The sequence below is a fragment of the Cotesia glomerata genome, linkage group LG3 (assembly GCF_020080835.1).
Source record: "Cotesia glomerata isolate CgM1 linkage group LG3, MPM_Cglom_v2.3, whole genome shotgun sequence".
Classification (NCBI taxonomy): Eukaryota; Metazoa; Arthropoda; class Insecta; order Hymenoptera; family Braconidae; genus Cotesia; species Cotesia glomerata.
The window spans coordinates 30,616,852-30,638,455 of record NC_058160.1 but is presented as its reverse complement, the minus strand read 5'-3'; the positions used below and the strand labels follow the sequence as shown (position 1 = coordinate 30,638,455).

General features: G+C 31.1%; 4 protein-coding genes across 5 annotated transcripts; 2 read left to right on the top strand and 2 right to left on the bottom strand.

Annotated features, from left to right (window-relative positions):
• Positions 1-196: 196 nt before the first annotated feature.
• Positions 197-6,590, bottom strand: LOC123260370 (gustatory receptor for sugar taste 43a-like). Of its 2 annotated transcripts, none has more exons than XM_044721420.1 (6): positions 6,493-6,590; positions 2,673-3,040; positions 2,391-2,607; positions 1,323-1,770; positions 826-1,259; positions 197-382 (listed from the first exon to the last, which is right to left on the bottom strand). In XM_044721420.1, the coding sequence occupies exons 2-6, from the start codon at positions 2,819-2,821 to the stop codon at positions 239-241; spliced, it is 1,392 nt and encodes a 463-aa protein (XP_044577355.1). In that variant the 5' UTR covers positions 2,822-3,040; positions 6,493-6,590; the 3' UTR covers positions 197-238. The 2 variants fall into 2 exon arrangements, with proteins under 2 accessions (XP_044577355.1, XP_044577356.1); XM_044721421.1 differs by lacking the exon at positions 6,493-6,590 and adding an exon at positions 3,699-3,717.
• LOC123260371 (PAXIP1-associated glutamate-rich protein 1) lies at positions 4,182-5,109 on the top strand. The gene is made up of 3 exons (XM_044721422.1): positions 4,182-4,374; positions 4,464-4,624; positions 4,829-5,109. The coding sequence occupies exons 1-3, from the start codon at positions 4,306-4,308 to the stop codon at positions 5,058-5,060; spliced, it is 462 nt and encodes a 153-aa protein (XP_044577357.1). The 5' UTR covers positions 4,182-4,305; the 3' UTR covers positions 5,061-5,109.
• LOC123260368 (uncharacterized protein CG3556) lies at positions 5,261-10,273 on the top strand. The gene is made up of 7 exons (XM_044721417.1): positions 5,261-5,951; positions 6,377-6,453; positions 6,545-6,785; positions 6,854-7,101; positions 7,720-8,097; positions 9,032-9,427; positions 9,936-10,273. Exons 2-7 carry the CDS (start codon positions 6,384-6,386, stop codon positions 9,995-9,997), a joined length of 1,395 nt encoding a protein of 464 aa, XP_044577352.1. The 5' UTR covers positions 5,261-5,951; positions 6,377-6,383; the 3' UTR covers positions 9,998-10,273.
• A 1,556-nt stretch (positions 10,274-11,829) lies between these two features.
• On the bottom strand, positions 11,830-15,126 carry LOC123260369 (protein hairy). The gene is made up of 3 exons (XM_044721418.1): positions 14,361-15,126; positions 13,451-13,678; positions 11,830-13,313 (listed from the first exon to the last, which is right to left on the bottom strand). The coding sequence occupies exons 1-3, from the start codon at positions 14,538-14,540 to the stop codon at positions 12,318-12,320; spliced, it is 1,404 nt and encodes a 467-aa protein (XP_044577353.1). The 5' UTR covers positions 14,541-15,126; the 3' UTR covers positions 11,830-12,317.
• Positions 15,127-21,604: the final 6,478 nt, after the last annotated feature.

The following is a 21,604-nucleotide window of genomic DNA, read 5'->3' as shown; positions in this document are numbered from 1 at the left end:
AAAAAAAAAAAAAAAATTTAATTGTAATTTATTACCTAATTTCATTGTAGTTGATTGATAAAATAATTGATAACTGTACAAGACTTTTATGTGTTATTTTGTTTTAATTTTTCCCAATCATCAAAAATATTTCATTTATTATCAATACACATAAATGTAAATTTTATTAATTAAGAGATTTAATTTAAATATTAATTAAAATTCAAGATAATTTAAAAATGGAGTATTAAGAAATTATTTAAGTAATGAGTTTGATTCCTGTCGATGAGACGTTTTTTAATAGTAACGTTGCATTTCTCAGTACATTAGTACTGTCTTTGGTATCATCAGCTTTTTGAAATTGCAATAAAATAACAAGATATGTGGTTACTGCACTGGCCATCTAAAATAAATTATTAAGAATAAGTATACATAAAAAAATTAAATTAAATTGAATCAAGAAAAAAATTCTTGAACCGAGAAAATAATTTTGAAGAAGTTCATTGTCTTGAATCAAGATGAAAAATTTTTTAATCAAGTAAAATTTTTTAGTTTAAAAATTTTTAAGCTCAAACCAAAAAGATGAAAATCTTAAAAATTATTTACTTGATTTAAGTAAATTTTTTTTTTTATTTATAAATGTGTAAATATACAGAAAAAAAAAAATAAAATTGAATCAAGACAAAAAATTCTTGAATCAAGTAAAATTTACTTAAACCAAGAAAAATTTCTTAATTTAACATTTTATTTATCAAAATTAAGAAAATGGAGTTATTAAAAATTATTTACTTGATTCAAGTAAATTTTTTTTTTTTTTTGATAAAATTATTAAACAATAAATTTCACCGAAGTAACAAGAGCTCGGTCCAGTGAAAAAAGTCCACAAGCTGTGAAATGAAGCGGTCTGTGTAAAATTTGTAGTGAAAATATTTCAAGCTGTTTACGAATTTCTGTTTGCCAAGAGTAAGTAAGTAATTGGCTGGTGAGTACAGCAGTTTTTTGAGATTCATTAGTCGTTGCGTAGCACGGCTGAACGACGACAACTACCCGATAGACATGAAGAATACACCACAAGCATTGGACAATTATAAAAAAGGTCTCTCTGTCGCTGCTGGCCTCCATCAGGAGAAAATACGGCGTTATTATCAAGTGAAAAAGCGCCGTCAGCGCAACAATCAACATCGGCAATCCGAAAGCTTTGTTTATCAGTTTATTTACATCGCATAGCGACGCGTGAATAGTAATCAGCTGTATCACCGTGTCCATCACGTCTCGAGACTCTAAAAATAACAAAATAATAAATATTCAAATTAACAATAGTAAATAACAGAGTAATTGTTTACCGCGTTCTTCAGCTGTCCATCCGGATATTTTAGGAGTCCTGAAGAGTCTTCGGTCATGTTTATTGCTTCCGCCACTAGCTTCCGACTTGAGGATAGTCATTGGAAATTTATCCTCGCTCACAAGGTCAATATCTCTCCGTAAATAGGTCTTGCTGTTCTTGAGTAAATTTTCCAGATTTTTATTGAGTCTTATAAAACGTTCGTATAAATTGTAAGTCGCTATTGTATATTGGATCTCTGTAAATAATGCTTGCAAATAAAAGAAATAAAGCGGGGAGTAATTTATCGGTCCTTTGTCTGGCATTTTTCGCTTCATTTTAGTCTGAAGGTCCCACGAATATATGTCAAGCGACGCTAAGATTATTAAAAATACCATTGTAGATATGGATAAAATAATAGCGAATCTTTGAGTTTTTTTGGGAGTTATATAGCCGAGACGTTCGTCCGCCTGCAATTTAAATTTTTAAATAATAATAAATTATTATTTTAATAGCAACCTTGCAGTCACTATGTGACTGCTGTAACTAGTGAACCATAAAAAAATAAAATTTTGTTTTATTAAATAATGAATTTTGTTAAATTACACTGTACTTTTTTAAATATTGACGTTTTTAAAGTTATAAGCTCACCCTGATGTTACACTAATCAAGAGCTTTCATTTGAGTACCCACATCAATTTTTTATATATTTTTCATATATACATATATATAATATATATATTAAAGATATAAGCTCATCCCGATGTTACACTCATCAAGAGCTTTCATTTGAGTACCCACATGCATTTTTGATATATTTTTCATATATACATATATATATAATATATATAAATATATAAAATATATGAAAAATTGATGTGGGTACTCAAAAGGTCTTGATTAGTTTAACATCAGGGTGAGCTTATATCATTAAAAATGTCAATAGTTCTCAAGATACAAGGTCATTTCTTAATTATGTATTTAGCGGCCTAAATACTTATTATAATAAATTGTAATGACACTAAATTTTACTAAAAAATTTTTCTTATTCTCTTAATAATATAGATTATCATAATATTAATTTACGTGCATGAATAAGCCGGGCCATTATTTCACGAATATGTTTCCATCTAAAAGGAGCACCAAGAACTCCAGCGGCTGCTAATAGAGCAACAGCAGTAACGTCACCAATAGTAATATTCAACGCTGTTTGATGTTTCAACCTGGTGCTGTTTTCCCAGCCGTCTCTGAGATCTCGCCAGAGACCCCATGCTTCAGCGACTGAAAAAAGTACGAGCAAGCAAACGCTTCTCGTACTCAAATAATTAAATATTTATTTATAATTCATACCAAACTAAATTTGTTTACTCACCCGTACACGATATCAATTATATAAATGCTTCCGAGGTAACGATCACTTCGCTGACGAACAAACCGCACTGGTAATAAACCCAGCACTTTACTTAGATGATAAATCGGAAATAATCCTTGATAAAGATCTGACTTTGTTACTTTATTCATTTTTTCTGGTTTAAATAATTACTCATAGTTAAATATTTTTAGTTAATTAGTTTTAGGTTGATGATAATCCTGGCCATAGCTGAAGAAGAACGACGATCGAGTGCGCAGAAATCAGTATGAAAGGTACTTTTATCGAATGGCCATCATCATCTAGATATCTGTCTATTTGTTCGTGTCAGTTTGACACTCGGTGGTAATTATTGTTGACAATGTCCAGTTCTGCAAGAACGAAGAAAAAATTTATAAACCGAGTACAGTTGATTGTTATCCTCGAAAATAACTTGTTATGTTTACTCAAACCTCGCAATTGTTTAATCGATTTTCACTTATTATTTTATATGCATTCAAGTATTTGTTTACATTATTTAAAGTTCTATATATGCTATCATTTATCACATATTTAATAGTTGGTGTTGGACAACTTTACTGATATTCTAGTTTTGATTTTTAAAAAAATTATATATTAATTTTTTTTTTCTATATTTTATTTATTACAAAAGTTTTAAAAATTATTTCACTTAGAATTTTTCAAATTTTCTACATGTCAATTTTTCTTTTTAATTTTTTTCAATAATATAATAAATTATAAAAATTTTCACATGACCTACAAGTTAGCTGTTACTTGAAAATTTTTTAATTTTATTTAACAAAAAGATTTGTTCCAAAAAATTATTTTAAAAAAATTGCATTTTTTATTTTTTTTTTTTTTAATCTCTAAATGTCACTTTTTTTTTCTTATTTTTTTTGCCATAATTTTTTTGTTTATAAATTTTTAAAATTATTAAATATGTGCTACATTAATTTTCATAATTTTCACATATCAGTTGATTTAATTTCCATAATTAATATTCATAAAATTTAATAAAAAAGTACAAACCTTCTTTTCATAATTTTCTTCTTCACCATAGACGCCATTTTTTTTTTTTATTTTAAATTTTTCTTCAAAAATTATGATACTTAAGTGTTAGCCGACGTATTTAATTTTTTTATTTTTTTCTAATAATTAAATTAGAACAGTTTTTAAAGTTTTTAATAAATGACAATTTTTATTTCTTTTTTTTTGTCGGCATTTTTTCAATTAAAAAAATTTTTTCTAATTTTTACACATCGGCTAACTTAATTTTCATTAAAAAATTTCACTATAAACTGTCAAAAATAATTAATTACATCAGCTGTAAAAGTTAAACTTTACTATAATATTTTAAAAATATAATTTTTTAACTTCATAAACTTTAATCTGAGTACTAAGATTATTTTGATATTAACATCATCGACTAAAAATGATATTTATTAGCAGCGATAAATTTTTATATCGTGCAAAAGTTTAAACGCTACTTGTTTAAATTATGAGATGGTGAGGGCAGCACTAGTCGGAGATGTTGTGTATGTTGTGATGTTGCAGGTTAAGTTAAAAACAACAACCCTGCAAAAAAATTGTTTTGACACTAATAATCTTATTTATCAATCATAACAACCAAGTAAATATGGAGTTAAATGAAGAAGATTGGTACGTTGATTGCTCCGATGAAGAAAAATACGAAGTTATTTCAAAGGTATTTTTAAATTGAATTTTTTTTCTGCTTTATTTTTTGACACTTCTGATAATAAATTTATTTATCAACTAATTTTATTTATTTTACAGGATGACTGGTGTCTTAAACCAGAAAGCTTGTTAAATATGATAAATAAAATGGAGTGCAATAAACAGTGTCTAGAATTAGAGTGGAAATGCCCCGGCAGAAGAGGACCATCACCAATACCTCTCAGTAGTCATCAACCTGACCATGAATTGTCAGATTACAAGTAAGAAAAATTAATTATTTGTTAATAATAAATTTAAAATTATTAGACAGCTGATTTTTTAAAATTTTTTTATTAAAATTTTCTCAATAATAATTTAGTAATCATAAAAATCCAAAATATTGACAGCTGTCTCTTAATTTCAGTGTCATAATTTTATATTATTGCTGAAATTTTAAATTAATTAAATTAATAAATTATTTAAAGAATTGAAGAGAAAGATAACTTTGATTTTATGGACGAGATGTCTTCTCCACGACTACCTGTAAGAAGAGTGGGCGAAGCAACTCCCAAAGGCAGCGCTAAAAAGAAGACCGCGAGTTTCAACGGCGCACTGTCGACGATAATGCGTCACAGACGCCAAGAACAACAAGAAATAAGCTTAAGTCCCAAAAAACTAGATCCTAATTCTCAAAATATTAAGTTACATCCTTCGTAGTACTACTTTTAATCACTAAAACAATTTCGATAAATTTTTATATACAAAATTGACAACTATTTTTTTTATTACGCAAATCCTCTAGCTCAGTCGATTAAAAATGTTTTTTAAATATAAATAAATGATTAAGTATTTATAATCTATCGTAATTATAATAATTATTGAAAATATCTCTGGAAATTTTTAGTTTAACTATTTTTTGTAAGAATTATTGATTTTATATAATCAGATATTTAATTAAAAATGGAAAAAAAAATAAATAACGACCATTGAAACGTGAAATGAATTTTTTTCTACTCAGAAGTATATTAAAAAATAAAAGTGAGTAATACCGAGAGGAAATGTCGGAGACGGGCGAAATTACACTAGGTAAACTTTAAAAATAGTAAAAAAAGAGATAGATGATTTATGAATACATTAGAGAGATGAGTTGGGTGGCGAGCATGAGTATGAGGGTTGAAGTTTAAAACGCGAGTTGAAGGCGGGGAAGTTGGAGAAGGTCTTCGAACCCCCGTTGGTGATATCATAGCCAGCTCAGAACTGCTCTGAATTTCACTAGTGAACTTAGTCTGCATTGCGCATTCACCAAGCAGGCGCAACGTGTATCGCGAAAGACCGCGACGTGACGACGCGACGCTCATCACCCTTTTTTTTCACCACTGTGTGGTCCTCGCGGTCGTCATCGTCACTCAACAACAGGCCTCCCCACACTTACCTTTGTTTTACCCGTTTTTAAATATTTACTCTCTACGGTTTAAAATAGTAAATAAAGTTATTATTATTATTATTATATTATAATTATCCAGTTACATCGTTTTTACCTTCAGCCCTTATTGATTTCATTTTTCGAGTACTTTTTAGTTAAATATTGTCAAGTACTTCTGTTTAAACGTAAGTACAAAACATTTTATTTATATTTATATTAACTCAATTTTTATTTATAAATTATAAAAAAAATTTATTATTTGTAAAATTAAAAATTTTAATTAATTAAAAATTTTTACTTGAAAAAAATGAACTAAATCTTTTAATAAAAATTATTTAGTAAAATTTTAAATGTTAAAAAAATAGAAAAAAAAAAAAAAAAAAACTGACAACTGAAGAAGTTGAAGGGACTAAATAATTAATTAGTGCAAGAGATTCTTGGAAATAACAAGCCATAGGGGATGAAAGTCAAGAAGGGCTTGCCAGACATCGCGGGGTGATATCGATCTTGTCTATACTTCCTTAACAACAGTCTACTATTTGAAATAACAAAGACAATAAAAACACTAATTAGTTATTACTAATAAAAAAAAACTTATTTTTTTGTAAAGATAAATAATGTGGGGAAGAGCAAGCATGGGAGCTGTTGTGCTGATCGTGTTGGCGTCTGTTTTCGCTTGTTGCCAAGGTAAACTTATAATCCGAATTGGTAAAAATAAAAAGATACCTTAACAGAGACATTATCCTCAATAAAACGTCCAATCCGATTGATTGATTAGGAAGCAACGTGGAGTCACGTCCTACGGAGGCGGAGGTTGAGTCGATGGTATCGCGTGCCACTATGTGGCTATGGTACCAAAGAGATCAAGACGCTGGGTGGTTCAACAACACCCACTGGGTCCTTCTGGCTCTCAGGTTAGCAAACTTGTCTCGTACTGACAATAATCCCTCATCTGTGTCTGTCGAGCTACAACTGAGTAACAAGCAGTTGGAATTGGAGATTGTTATCTTGCTCTGGAGGTATTATCTATTATTATAATATTATTATTATATAATATATTTACTGATAATTTGACATTACTATCCAGGCATAGAGAAGTAGGATTTTCAGAAACAAGTCTAGCTCGTTATACTCTTGCTTTGAATGCTCTGTGTATGGATCCTCGACAATTCCACGGTCATGATTTAATAGGGACGCTTCAACATCACGCACCGCCTGTAGATTATGATTTTGCATTGACTACTTTAGCTGCCTGCAGTGCTCAAGCTCATATTAGGAAACGACAAATTGGAAGACTTTTAGATATTACTAATGCTGTTCAGTATCATAATATTGGTAAGAGTTTTTTTTTTTTTTTTTAATTTACTAATTGTCTTAATTTTTCTTTACAATTTTTAATAATTAATCTCTTCTTTTATATTTTTTTTATCTAGAAAGAAAATAAAAAAAATTTTTTTATAACTTTATCAAGTTTTTTTTTTCGTTTTTCTCCAAGTAAATTTTAATTAATGTTATTTAATTTTATATATATATTGCCTAAATAAGTAAAAAAAAAATAAAATAAATAAATAAAAAAAAAAAATTTTTAGGGATATAATATTGAATATAAATTACGTGAATAGTACTTACAGCTGTAAAAATATGTATTTTATTGTAGAAAACACTTAAGTGGGTGAATTTTGGCACAGACCAATGTCAGAAGCATCACTTGAACTCTATTTAATTCGCCAGATATCAATACAAATCTTATTTAAATTTAAATTTAATATTTAATCCAGAATCTAAAAAAAAAAAAATTTTTTTTTTAATAAAAAGTTAAAAGTTAAAAAATGAAGTAAAAAGTTGTAAATTCAAAAAGTTAAATGAGATTAAAAAAAGTTTTTAGGTCAGGAATCCATTGAAGTGGTATTTTAATTAAAGAATGAAGGATTACAATGAGCATTTTAATTGCAGATACAATCGCAATGGTAGTTCTGGCGTTAAGATGTATTATCCAGGACCACAGACACCGGAATCTCGGTCACTTTGTGCGGAAGCCAGCAATGAGTTTAACAAAACGTCAGAGACTGGACGGAAGCTTTGGTGATTTACGGACGACCGCTCTGGCAATGCAGGCGCTCAAACAAGTGGAAAACGAACCCGCAGACAATTGGAACAGATCAGCAGCATTGTCATGGCTGATATCGCGTCAGCAGCTTGACGGTTCTTTTGATCAAGATGTTTATTTAACTGCCCAAGTCATTCTTGGAATTATTCCCAAGAGTCTTATTAATATTAGAAGCTTAAACTGCCTGCTAAGCAACAACACACTTCCTGGTCTCATTCCTAATAGTAAGTAAATTTATTTATTATTTTTAATTATAATAATTATTTATGATACTGATGAAATTAAATTTTTCAAGTAATAAATTGTAGCAAGAAGAAAAATTTATTTTAAAAATTCCATTTTTAGAAGCTTTAAAAAATTATAGGTGCAATTTTTTATAAATCATTTTCTAGACCTAGTTTATTTTTTAAAAATAAAAATCATCAAATTTTAGAGTGTCTGCTCATTTATATATCATTAATGAATTTGACAGATATTAAAAATTATTTCATAATTTTATAACAATTAAATTATTATGAAAAAAAATTTAATAGATTAAAAATTAAAATTGATTAGTTATCAAAATTAAAAAAATTGACATTAGCATTTAATAATTTATAAATTACTAGCTGTTACCCGCCCGCTCCGCTGGGCACTTCATAGAATTGTATTTTTAGAGATCTAGACTTGAAATTTAATGGGAGTATTGTTTAGATTTGTACAGATTTCAAATTTCATCAGATTGGCCCGTACCTTTTATCCCTGTGATTATTCTAGCTAATATTCATTGTAAATTTTAATGTGCAATCACTATGACATTCCAGTGGTTTTTTTCCAAAAATGAATAATGACTGAAACGAAGAAAAAAATTTGAAATGATCATTGAAAGTTTCAGTTAAAGTAATTGAGCATCTCATAAGTGAAATTGAAATTTGGCTAGTAAATTATGACACTGAAGTTAGCAGACGTCTAGAAATTTTTGATTTTTTTTTATTAATTAAATTACAACTAAAAAGATATTTATAAAAAATTGCATTCATAGTTTTTCAAGTTTCTTACATGTGAAATTTTTTTTAAAATTTTTTTTAAGTGAATTTAAAAAAAAAAAAATTTCTAAAAATTTTGAAATGTCGACTAACTTAATTTTCATTATAAATTAATGATCTTACCGTTTGACAGATAACTTCAACGACAATTTCATATCATCAAGCACAGCCGTAAATGCCGAGACAAATACGAGCGCTTATGAATTGACCGGGTCAAAAGTATCCACCCAGACAACTCCTCATCAGCTGGTTAATATTTCGTACACTCTGTGGGTTGGAACTAATGAAACTTATCATTTGACAGTAACAGCCCCTAAAAATGAAACATTTTACGGAGTTATGCTACTTGCCGCCGAGATGTCTCCGCATTTTCAATTTTCAGCGTCTGAGTGGCCTAACGGCCATTATGTTCATACTCTTGCGGGTTATAAAGAGGAACCCATGTCATATCATTATTGGCTACTTTACAGACTCACATCCCCGCCGGACTTATCTTCTCCGCCGGGTAATCAACTCGTCGCTCCTGGAGGTATTACTTTAATTATTATCATCTATTATACTATACTTAGTACTTAGCTTCCCGAGTTTCAAATATCACCCGCTCCGATTAATGATGATAAATTTTCTCATTTCATTTTTATTTTTTACTATCATCTTCTTTAACATAAAAAAAGTTTAAAACAAATATTTGTTTTAAATCTCTTCATTTTTCCCAAAAATAATAAATTTTTATTTTTTTAATTTGATTATAAATTTTTATGAAAAAATTTAAAACAAACTCCAAAAAATTGCTTTTGTAATTTTTCAAAATTTCTACTTGTCAATTTTTTTTACCATAAATTATTTGTTAGAAAAATTATTAAATATCTAAATTAATTTGATTAAAAAAAACATTTTAATCTTTAAAAAATTTTTTAAATTATAAATGCAATTTTTAAAAAATAACTTTCTAAAATTAATTCATTAAAAAAAAAAATTATCAATTATTTGAAATATAATTTTATAAATATTAATAGTGTTTATTTTATTTTAATTAGGTGTGGATGATCTTGAAATAAGCCAAGGAGAGTACTATCTCTTCTGGTACAAAAAACTTTAAGAAGAAGAAATATCAAAAAGAGTTTTATCAATAGCAAGATAATAATCTTGAAACTACTGTAGTGTTTACAGTCTAAAATGTCTAAAAATTTATTTCGATATTAGTTTAACGATAATTAATAATAATAATAATAATAATAATAATAATAACAATAATAATTACAATAAAATAATTATCAATTAATAAGGATTAAACACTAGTAAGTAATTGTCATGCTGACAAGTAAAAACAAATATATAAGTAAAAATACATTTTGTAACAGACAAATGCCTGAATGCACAACCATATTGATATACATATATAATATAAATAAATATATATCATATATCATATATTTAATATCATTTTACTTATTGAAAAAAAGTATTTATAATAAATAAAATGAAGAAAAATAAATTTATCGAGCAAATAAAAACAATTATGTATACATGCGTAATTTTTATGCTTAAAACTTATCAAATTAAAAAATAAAATAAAAAGACATTTTAATAGATGTATTTGTTATATATATATATATTTTATAGAGTTATTAAAACAAATTGCTTATTACCTGGTAATTAATTTTTGTATCTCTGGTGGATATAAATTAAATCCTTCGGCGATAATCTTCCCTTAGAAGATATAGATGTATATTAAAAGTGGATGAGAAAAAGTTAGAGACTTGTTAGTCCAAGATTATTTAAAAAGGGGATAAAAATATAACGAGAATCTGTTTAGCAAAGACTGGACCGAGGCACAGGAGGTGGAAGAAGATAGTAGCTTGATACCCGTCTACCTCGATTGGCTGCACCTGCATTATTGCCGTGAAGATACTCAGTAGACGGATAAAAGCGGAGTGAGATAATTGTCCTAGGGTGCGCGTCTGATTAGCGTTAAAGATCACAGAGACTTGGGGCATGTTTGCCGACGAGCCTTAGGGATCTACAATTTGCCTCTTCAATTATAGCAGGTGAGATGAGAGTGCCAACAAATTGCTCCTCGCTTTAAATTATTTTGTTACTTTTATATACATTTTACATATACATATTATTCAATATTTTGATTAAAATATTTTTTTAACATAATTACCCTCTATTTACAAAATAATGACAAATTTTTTATAAATTTATTGATATTTTATAAGCGTGCGCTCTTTTTTCTGAAGAATATTTATATCTTCATTTTTAAAAATATTTTTAAAAATATAAGCTCACTCCGACATTACACTCATCGAGACCTTTCATTTGAGTACCCACATCAATTTTTCATATATTTATATATATTATATATATGTATATATGAAAAATATATCAAAAATGCATGTGGGTACTCAAATGAAAGCTCTTGATGAGTGTAACATCGGGATGAACTTATATCTTTAAAAATGTCAGTATTTAAGAAAGTAAAGTGCAATTTAAAAAAAGTCATTATTTAATAAAGCAAAATTTTATTTATTTATCGTTCACAAATCACGGCAGTCACATAGTGACTGCAAGGTTGCTAGTTTAATTTAATTAAATAAGCTTATTAAAAAAAAAAAAACGTTTAACAAATTAGACAAATAAAAAATATATTCTTCAGTAAATAAAAATTATCTACTAGGGTGTTGTGGATAAAAATAAATAAACAATAATAATTATTAGATTAACAAATAACATAATATTTATCTTATTATATTGACTCTGTAACTTAACATACATCGAATATGGAGTTATCTGTTTTAAATATTACATTTTTAATAATAAATTGCAACGGTGTCGTCTTAAATATTAATAATCTTACACATTTATGAGGATTAAGTAATTTAATCTGTCTCACATTTTACTATAATATATTTAAGAATATTTATAGCACAGTTATAACTTTTATAATAGATATACATAATAATAATAATAATAATCATAATAATAATAATAACTAATAATAATACTCTTTCTGTATCTTGGTTCCCGTACAGGGTGGACATGCTCACTGATTTTTATACATAATAACTAGATAACGTCAAAATAAATCTATTCTCCAGATAAATACTTTTAGTGTCAATTTGATATATCATATATACAATACGACGCTCTGTGTAGGCAATTAAATTCTCTGCTCTCTATAAACTATGCATACATACATACATACACTTATATTTATGCGTATAGATGTAGATTATATTATATAATAATATTTAAATAGATATACATAATATACATTGACAAAAAAGAATCCTGATATTGCAGGATATTAATGATCGCCCATCACATCCAATCAATCATTTTAATTAAATCTCTTCTCACAATAATTATCGTGAATTTTATTATTATAAATTACAATCGAAACTCGGTTAGATTATTTACCAGGGCCTCCACATTCCCTCCTCATCCTTAACGGGCTGCTGTGAAATAGTCGAGGTCGACTCCGGAGAGATTATGGTAACCATTTCGTCATTGCAATCAGCATCAGTATGACTAGAGGTGTGTTGGTCATCCATAACCTGGAGATGACTGACATCAATATCATTGACATTGCTGTCAAGTGGAGGCTTGTAGCCGTTGATCTTTTTGGAAGTGGTGGTGAAGTCAAGCGGCTGCTCGGGCTGTTCGATCCGGGGGCTTTTTATCGGCTTGGGCCCCTCGGAGCTCCAGTCTTGGGGCATATCCTGATGAGGCCGCTTGGCCAGCTTGTCAGTGGCTTTGAGGAGAGACATATTGGTGGCTGCCCATATGGCCGTCGGAGGATTGGGACCAATGCTGATGCCATTGGCAGCAGCTGCAGCTGCCAATTGAACGTAGTGACTGGGCAGCAGGAAGACAACCTGGCCATCGGGCAGCCGGGAGGGTATGACCTGGACCACTGAGAGCATGTTGGCGTTCTGGCCCGACGTCGAGGCCTGGTCGACCACCGGGATCCCGGCTGGAGGATGCTGGTGATCCAGAGCCGGGACCTGGCTGAACGCCGAGGTCGGACGACTGTTGTTGTTCTCGTCCCCGGCGGTGCTGCTGTCTGGCCTGGCCATCGGCGTCGGGGTCTCCATTATGTCCGCCATCTCGGTCTTTATCAGACTGGCGTTGAACACCGCGGCGCCGGCGTTGCTGCAGTGAGGAGCCGCTGTTCCGACAGTGTGCCCGTGGTGATGGTGGTCAAGCCCGGTAGGACTCGTGGCACCTGTTACGCGGTCTGTCACGCTGCCCGGACTGCTCCCGAGACCGCTGTCCGGTCGGGAGCCAAGGTCCAGGTCCAGCTCGGAGACACAGCTGTCCAGGTGACGCAGCAGCCGCTGCTTCACCGCTGGGTCCATCGGGGTTGTGTTGCCGGTTATTATGTCAGGAGCATCCAGATAACGACCCACCTGTGTGCATTCAAATTAACCTTTAGTTACACGTAATTATTGCTCCGGTAATTGTTACAATAAATCATGTTTATCGGTGGTAATAAATTACCCTCGATATGGTGAATATGTCTGCATAAATAGATCAATCTATTTACCTCACGTGAACAATCCTGATAGCCGGCCTTGTATCTCGACAATCCCGGCTGCGCCAAAGTTCTCTGTCTCTGGAGATGCCTCACTGTCAATTCCAGTATGTCTGCTTTCTCAAGTTTGCTGTGCTTCGTGTTTTCAAGCCGCGCGCTGTCGAGTATCAGTGCCTTCAGCGCGGCAAGTGACTGATTTATTCTCGCACGTCTTCGCTTCTCCATCAGTGGTTTGTTTGCCTAAAAAATTTGAAAATTTATTATTACAATTTTTAAAAATTATTATTTATTTTTATTTGAACATTGCTGAAGATATTTTATTTTTCAAAATTAATTAAAAAAAATTTTTTTAATTAATTTAGCAGATATTTAATCATTTTAAAAATTTTTGTAACAAATAAATTATGGTAAAAAAAAAAATGGACATTTAGAAATTTTTAAAAATTAAAAATCCAATTTTTCAAAAATAATTTTTTGAAACAAATTTATTTGTTAAAAAAAATTAAAAAATAGTCAAGTGACTGCTAACTTTAATGTCATTAATTTTTTAATAATTAATAAGAATAATTTGTATTAAAAATTGTTTTTAATTATTTTCAGTACCATTTTAAATATTTAATAATTTTTTTTTTAATTTTTTAGGAAGAAAAATTTTATAAACAATAAAAGTTCCTTTTGATGAAAAACTAACAAGTAATGTATATCCACATTATAAATATATATAGAAGCTATTACACGCCTACTTTTGATTACGAGGGGAAGAATAGTAAATACAGAGGACGCGTGGCTGTTATATTTGTGTCATATGCCAGTAAGTATCTAGTTATTAACAGACCTAAGTATAATTTATAACTCACTGAATTTATTTTCAGCAATCCAAACAAAATAAAATAACAATAATAATAATAATAAAAATACTTACACGACGTCCGTCAGAGTGTTTTGGATTCGGGCTGGGACTGAGACTCGGACTTGGAACCGGACTCGGTGCTTGAGGCGCGACTTGCTGCTGCGGTTGTTGTTGCTGTTGCTGTTGCTGTCTATGTCCGCTCCCCAAAGATTTTTTGTCCTGGTGCCTGAGAGAGTGTAGACGCGCAGTCATTTTAGCAGGTCCTCGCGGACCTTGGGCTCACTGAGAAACACGTTTTCACTGTTTTTGTGGTCGCTTTTGCTAACGAGGCACTGAGCATCGCGTCACACCGAAAGTATAATCTTTTATAAAAATTCTTCCCTCTATAATTGTAAGTACCAATCAGTAATTACGTATTCACAACAACACAACAATAATAATCTTTGTAATTAAATTATAATTACCGTTTTTTTTTTTTTTTTTTTTTTTTTCAAAACTTTGTCTCTGACATTTGAATCCACATTTTAAAAATAAATTTTTTATTCAATATTTAAATCCAGTCTGATGGGAACCGTAAAAAGGTAATGCGCCACCAGTACACGTGGTTTATATGCACGTGTCTTACGACCACTTGCCGTCACTCTGAATAAATCTTCTGGTTACAGTAACAGTCACCTGATTAAATCACGCACTCATTTAATTTATGATAAATCATAACAGTAAGTACCACCTAACTTTGTTTATCATCTTCACTTATTAAAGCACTGTCAATTTTTAAACACTTTTTTTTTTAATAAAATTATTTTATAAACTTCAAGCAGTCTGAATGTAAACAAAAATATTTATTTTTTAAGAAAAAATTTAAAAGTTTTTGTCAATTAAAAATAGTAAAATTGTAAAATTTTTTTTTAGTAAAATCACACACTGTTTTTTTTTTTTTCATAAAATAATCTTGTATTTTATTTTTAGGTATTATATGTTTTGTAATGCGGTGTGATATCCAACTGGTAAGAAGACCAATGACGAACTGCGAGGCAGCAAGCGGCTTGCAGCAGCGGGCTGTCTCTGACAATGTTAAACGGGGGTGGAAGAGCGCGGTGCGCGCCGCTCAAGAGAGAACAGAGAACAGACCAGAGAAAAGTGGTGGGATACTCTGTATAACTATATATACCTATATATAATAATGATAATAATAATAATAATAATAATGATAATACATGTAGGATGAAATGGACGAAGCGGAGCAGCGTATCGCCAGAACCACCAGCAGAGTCGAAAGAGCAAGTGAGTAACAATATATTGGATGTAGACAAGTGTGAACGACAGAGAAGCTCTGATATTAGTATTGCGGGTTCCAGAGCGAGACCGGATCTTGCTTGGATCGGTGGGGAAGGGGCGAGAGGAGCCGGCGCACTCTACTACTGTGTGCTACTAGAGTGTAGTGCCGTTTCAAGCACCACGGACACACAGTACTACACACAGCACACTGGAGAGTATGCCATGGAGTTTTAGTGGAGTGAGTTGCGGATTGCGGAGGAGGATGAGGAGGCGAACGCGGAGTGAGGAGCCAGAGGGAACCAGATAGAAGAGTTGACTCTGCTCTCTGGAGGAAGATAAAGAGAAAGAGGAGAAATTATTGCGAGCAACCGTGATGGAGAATGCTCACGTTCATGTTGACGTGTGCCCTTGCCTGTGGCTACTCTGCTACTCTGGTGTACCTCCCAGCCTCTGCTCTCAGGCAATCTCGCAAACCCGAGCTACTACCTATGTATACACCGCTGCCTCCACTTCTGCTTCTGAGAGTGTATGTGTATACATTATGGCTGTATATCTTCACCCTCTGTATATATGTCTAATGTGTAATACTGTATTACAGGTCTACTCTTCACGGTACGCTAGACTGTATCCACCGACGCAGCTCTGGTCACTACTCCAGATATCGACATATTTACACCCAACACATACACATATATGTATCCTGATATCTTATCGTTTAATGTCAGACGTTGAACTAAACTCGTGGATGCAGAAGAAAAGAGCTGTGATCCGGGGAAGAAATTTTTTTTGTGGGTTTGAAATAATTTGGTAATTTTTATGTTAGACGTTTTTTTTAAATTATAAATTTTAGAAATTTAGCATGATTAAAAAATTAATTATTTTTGTTTTAGATCAATTAATATTGATCTAAAATAGTAAATATAAATTATTCAACTGCAAATGAGGCTTAATTGTTAGTTTTTTTTTTAATTTAAATAATTTTTGGTTATAAATTCAAAAAAATTAAAATTATATCTAGATTCTAGAATTTTTTAGATAAAAAATTTTAGAAATTTAGCATACTTAAAAAATTATTTTTGTTTTAAATGAATTAATATTGATCTTAAATAGTAAATATAAATTTTTAATTATAATTTCAGAAAACTGAAAAATGTCTTCGCTCTAGAATTTTTTAAAATGAAAAATTCTACAGAAGAATATCAATATTTGTTGCTATTATTACAAGCAAATAAAGGAATAGCTTCACTTGAATTAAGAAAAGAATTTTTCAGACGAAACAATAGTAAATTTTAAATAATATTCTTCTGTCAAGAATATAAAGTATTTTTTTAAGTAACAATTTTTTCTAAACATTATAAAGAAGCTATACTTGAACAATGATTAACATAAAAACTTATTATTAATCCATTCCCTAGCACTTATTACTCACATGCCCAAAATAAGAAGAGAAGACTAAAATGGAGATGACAAGTAAAGACGAGGACAATAAGACCAAGACAGCAGTGGAGTAACGTCATGTGAATAGTCTACGAGTCGAACCAAGTGTTGGCTGTTCAAATATATAAAAACAGCTATATATTTCTATTGATAGTCGGTAGGTTGGTAGGTTGTTGGCTGTAGTCGTATTGTTGTGCAAATGTCTCAGCATGTGAGTCTAGATAGATATAACGGTGTCTTGGGCATACATATAAATATATAAATTTATGTGTGTGTAGGATAGCGTTTAGTGCGGCAAGCGGGATGGGAGGCGGAGAGATGAAAGGCGTATCGCGGCGGCGACGGGTGAGGGTGAGGATGGCGAGTGTCGCGCCTGTCGGCACGCGCGCGGCCAAGTGTGCTTCACTTCACTCTTTCTCCGTTTCTGTAGCTGTCTTTGTCGGCATTTCACTGGCATGCTGGATGGCACCAGGATGGTATGGGGAAAAACTGTACACCGAGCCAAGCCAACTGTATTGTGCAGAGTAGAGCCATATTATATATATATATATATATGTACGCTAACGCAAACGAGTAGTACAGAATAGTACAGAGTTGTATATATAATGCTACACTATACTACTAGGATAGTCGCGTACTAAATTTCTACTCTCTCCTTCTCTTTGTGTTTCATCAAGCTGTCTTTATCCTCTTGTTTTGTATTTCATCTCCGTACTCAGTTGCGCATCGTATCAACCAATGCATCTATCATATATCACATATCTCCTCTCTTCTTTGGCCGACGCACTACACCTACCTACATGGATATAATATACAGAGCGACACTGCTCAGCTTTGCAACTACCATTTCCCACACGTATACTCTACTCAGCCGTATATTTTATACAATGAGATATTGGGATGAGGCATGTATGTGTTTTATGTTTTCTACATGTGTGGGTGCTTTGTATTGCGTATCAAGTCTGTTGGTGGAGATACCCCGGCGGCGCTCCGTTTGAACAGACTACACACCACTGTCTCGAGATTACTCTTATTTTTTTTTTTTTTTTTACTTTTCAGATTCAGTTGCTGTTGTTATTATTGTCTTTTTGGTCGCCTGGGTGGCTATTAGGTCGAACCGTGCGTGTGGCGACCCTCCGACTGGCAGATCTTGTTGAGTGTAACGAGCGGCTGAATTCGAGTGCCCACACTCAGCTCAATACTACGATGTCCGTCTGAATCAAGACCAGTTGGAATTTGCTAAATCTTTAATTTTTATTTTGACAAAAATATTCAGATCTAAATCCACTTAAAAATTAATTTTATTTGTTAAATTTCACTTTTTAATTAGTAAAAAAAATTACTAATTTAAAGTGAAACTATTTTCACTTATTAAAAAAAAAACTTGATAATTGTATTATTATTTTTTTTAATTGTTTATATTTTGACAAAAATATTTAGATCGAAATTCACTTAAAAATTAATTTTATTTCTTGAATTTCACTTTTCAATTACTGGAAAATTTACTAATTCAAAGTGTAATTATTGTCACTTAAAAAAAATTTAATTACTAATTATTAGATGTATATTTTGAAAATTATTTAAAATTGTCCATCAATTGTCAATAAGTTTTACTTTTTTTCAGCTAAAAGTTTCGCAATCGCTAAAAAATTAATTCAAAATTTAATAATGATTTTTTATCGCTCGAAAATTCGAATTATTTAAATACGTGATATGTTTTCAGGGGAAGATTAAACCGCAGCTATTTTGTCAATAACTGTCTATTGGTCCGAGGAGATATTGATTAAATAGCGCTGTCGGACAGTTTTGATGATTTTTTAAAAATATCCCCGAGATATTTAGCAGCTCTTTTATGAGTAGTGAAAGCCAAAGCGAGGTTTATTCTCTCAGCAATTTAGCTTTGTATTTTATTCAATACCAGTAAGTGTAAACGCAAAGATGCGCTCAGGAGATAAAATACAAGATATAAGATGGGATTCCCGCCGACACCTCTGCCTCGACTCCTATCCGCTCTTCCAATTCACCGTTCATAATATTTCTGCCAGCATGTAATGAGTCGGATCAGCTTTGATCCCAGTTCTCTTGAACAGCCGACTCCCTAATTATTTCCTCCGTGTATATTTATACATCTCGAAAATTCATTTATTTTTTATTCTTTAGCTTTAGCCATACACTTCCCCCTTAAGCTTGGCTCTCATCTTTCTTCTATTTTTATTTATCACTGTTAATCTAAAATTTTTTATTTTACATCTATACTCCCGTATCATACATCAATTAAACTGTGTCATTGGATCGCAATAGATTCGACATTTATTAAAGTTTAGCCGGAGCGATAGTTGTGAAAAAATAGCTAAAGTTTTAAATGTCAATCGCAGTCAGTCGGGAATATATGTCGAGCGGATTTGTCAACTATACTTATACTAATTATCAAATAATCATAAATAGTGATAATGACCTGGTGGTGGTAATTTAAAATTGAAACTCGGTGAGTTATACTTGACTTGGTTGGCTGACTGCCGAGTGTACACTTTTGGGTGTCAGTTTCGTCTGCCGATCAGTCTCTATACTTGTCATGTCAAAATACATCACAGAGTAATATGTAAAGAGCTAGCTAATAAATTATCATTATTATTATTATGCACAATAATAATTACTGAGAGAAAAAATTTCTTTTGAAAAATTATTAAAGAAATTATTTTGTTGGAAATTTTAAACAATTTTATTTTTCAGCTAAAGTAATAAAAATTTTTTTTCTTGTAATTATTCGCAAAGATTGAAGACTCTGTATATTACTGAGATAAAAAATTAAGTGTCGTAGTCTATTGACTATCTTCAGTGATTCGTGAATTTTTAAATGTCTGTGATGTCGCAAGTCGCGACCGATCACGGTGTAACGAGAATAAGTGCGACGGACAAGGGATGGCGTGCGGCAAGAATAGGGGATACAGATAGGACATATATTTGAACAAGAATAAGTAGTAGAGAACAGTAGAGTGTGGAGTAGTATGTCCCAGGGGAGCTTTCAGGCTTATATATTTATATATTTATGTATTCCGTGGATATGCTAAGGTGTGTAGGTGTATAAATACATGAAAAATAAGATTAGAAGACGATAAAGAGCAGCACGCACAGATAAGGTGGTGTACGCGTGCTCACATTCTAGCCGCGTTATTTTTTACCCAGATTACATCCAAAGTCACGTACTACGTGCCGAGTTTTATAAATCTAAGTACAGGTATATTATGTGCTATTTTTTTTATTATTTATTGCAATTATTATAGAAAAAAAAATGTCTCATTTCTGCGTGTACAACATTTTTTATTCAATTTTTGTAAAAATGCTTTTTTTTTCTTTCCAAATTATTTAATTTATTTACACTTAATTAATAATTGAAGTTTTTAAAATTATCCTCTTTATTTTTAAATTATATCTTCTATTTTTAATATTAATTCTTACCGATAGTAAAATTTCTTTAATTATTAATTATTAACCAATGGCTTAAATAAACATCGTCAAAAAATGTTTAGTAAAATTATCAATTTAATTTAATTTTATAATTGACTTATTAATAAATTAAAAATAGATTTCTAAAACAATAAAAATTATTTAAAAAAACTTTTTTGCCTTGAATCAACTACAAAAATTCTCAAATAATTAAAACTAAAATTATCTCAAACTAATCGCAATTTCTCACTCAAAAAATTCACTGATAGAAGGATTTATTTGTATTAAATAATATCCGTTAATAGTTAACAAATATTTCGTAGTATTTAAAATTATTTGTTTGTATTTAATAAATCTGATATTCATTTATTAAATATTAATAAATCATTTTAAATACTAAGAAATATTTGTTAAGGACTAAAAAGTAGCCTCTAATAAATGATTTGTTAAATATTAACAAATATTTTTAACTATAAACAAATCCTTCTATCAGCGTTTTTCTATTTAATTTTAAATCTCATCCAGATCTGCAAAATAATTTATTCGTTTAAAAATCTTTCTACTCTTGAGTCTCAAGTTAATTTTTCCATCAGTAAACACCCGAAATACCTTATTCATGAATGAAATATTCAGGAGTATAAATAATGAAGAATAAAAAAAGTACAAGTGAGTTTCTGAGTGCAGAAGGAGAAAAGTACACGCGACAGGGTCAGTGTGGGAATAAAAGGTGACAGAAGGCGCGTTTCTCCCGAAGGGAAAAAGAGTGGGTTCTGTTATCTATGTACCGTATATACATATATACATAGATGTATACATAAAGCTTGAGAGTGTGCAACGAAGGATGTCGGGTAACGTGCGATGCCGTGACACCGACGTCCCTCTTCACTTCTATTCCCCATTCCTTCGGTCACATACATGTACCCTGGTGTCTATAGCTATATCACGTAGCACGTAGCACGTAGCATGTAGCATGTAGCCAAAGCATCGCATCCTTACACTACACGAGCGACCGTACATACATGCGGTATGTGTAGCTAGCTCTATATATAATCCTGGAGGCGCGCGAGCGCCAAACTCTACTCTGCTCTCTACTCGGGTTAGGTTCGAGCTTGCCGTTAATCCGTTTATCGCGTTACGCCGCCACCGACGACCCCGCA

Coding starts and splice junctions, on each gene's coding strand:
- LOC123260371 (XM_044721422.1), top strand. CDS start 4,306: ATGGAGTTAAATGAAGAAGATTGGTACGTTGATTGCTCCGATGAAGAA. Junction 4,375..4,463: donor AATACGAAGTTATTTCAAAG/GTATTTTTAAAT, acceptor TTTATTTTACAG/GATGACTGGTGTCTTAAACC. Junction 4,625..4,828: donor CATGAATTGTCAGATTACAA/GTAAGAAAAATT, acceptor AATTATTTAAAG/AATTGAAGAGAAAGATAACT.
- LOC123260368 (XM_044721417.1), top strand. CDS start 6,384: ATGTGGGGAAGAGCAAGCATGGGAGCTGTTGTGCTGATCGTGTTGGCG. Junction 6,454..6,544: donor TGTTTTCGCTTGTTGCCAAG/GTAAACTTATAA, acceptor TTGATTGATTAG/GAAGCAACGTGGAGTCACGT. Junction 6,786..6,853: donor ATTGTTATCTTGCTCTGGAG/GTATTATCTATT, acceptor ATTACTATCCAG/GCATAGAGAAGTAGGATTTT.
- LOC123260370 (XM_044721420.1), bottom strand. CDS start 2,821: ATGAATAAAGTAACAAAGTCAGATCTTTATCAAGGATTATTTCCGATT. Junction 2,608..2,672: donor ATAATTGATATCGTGTACGG/GTGAGTAAACAA, acceptor GAGTACGAGAAG/CGTTTGCTTGCTCGTACTTT. Junction 1,771..2,390: donor TAATGGCCCGGCTTATTCAT/GCACGTAAATTA, acceptor TTTAAATTGCAG/GCGGACGAACGTCTCGGCTA.
- LOC123260369 (XM_044721418.1), bottom strand. CDS start 14,540: ATGACTGCGCGTCTACACTCTCTCAGGCACCAGGACAAAAAATCTTTG. Junction 13,679..14,360: donor AACACTCTGACGGACGTCGT/GTAAGTATTTTT, acceptor CAAATTTTTTAG/GCAAACAAACCACTGATGGA. Junction 13,314..13,450: donor ATCAGGATTGTTCACGTGAG/GTAAATAGATTG, acceptor GAATGCACACAG/GTGGGTCGTTATCTGGATGC.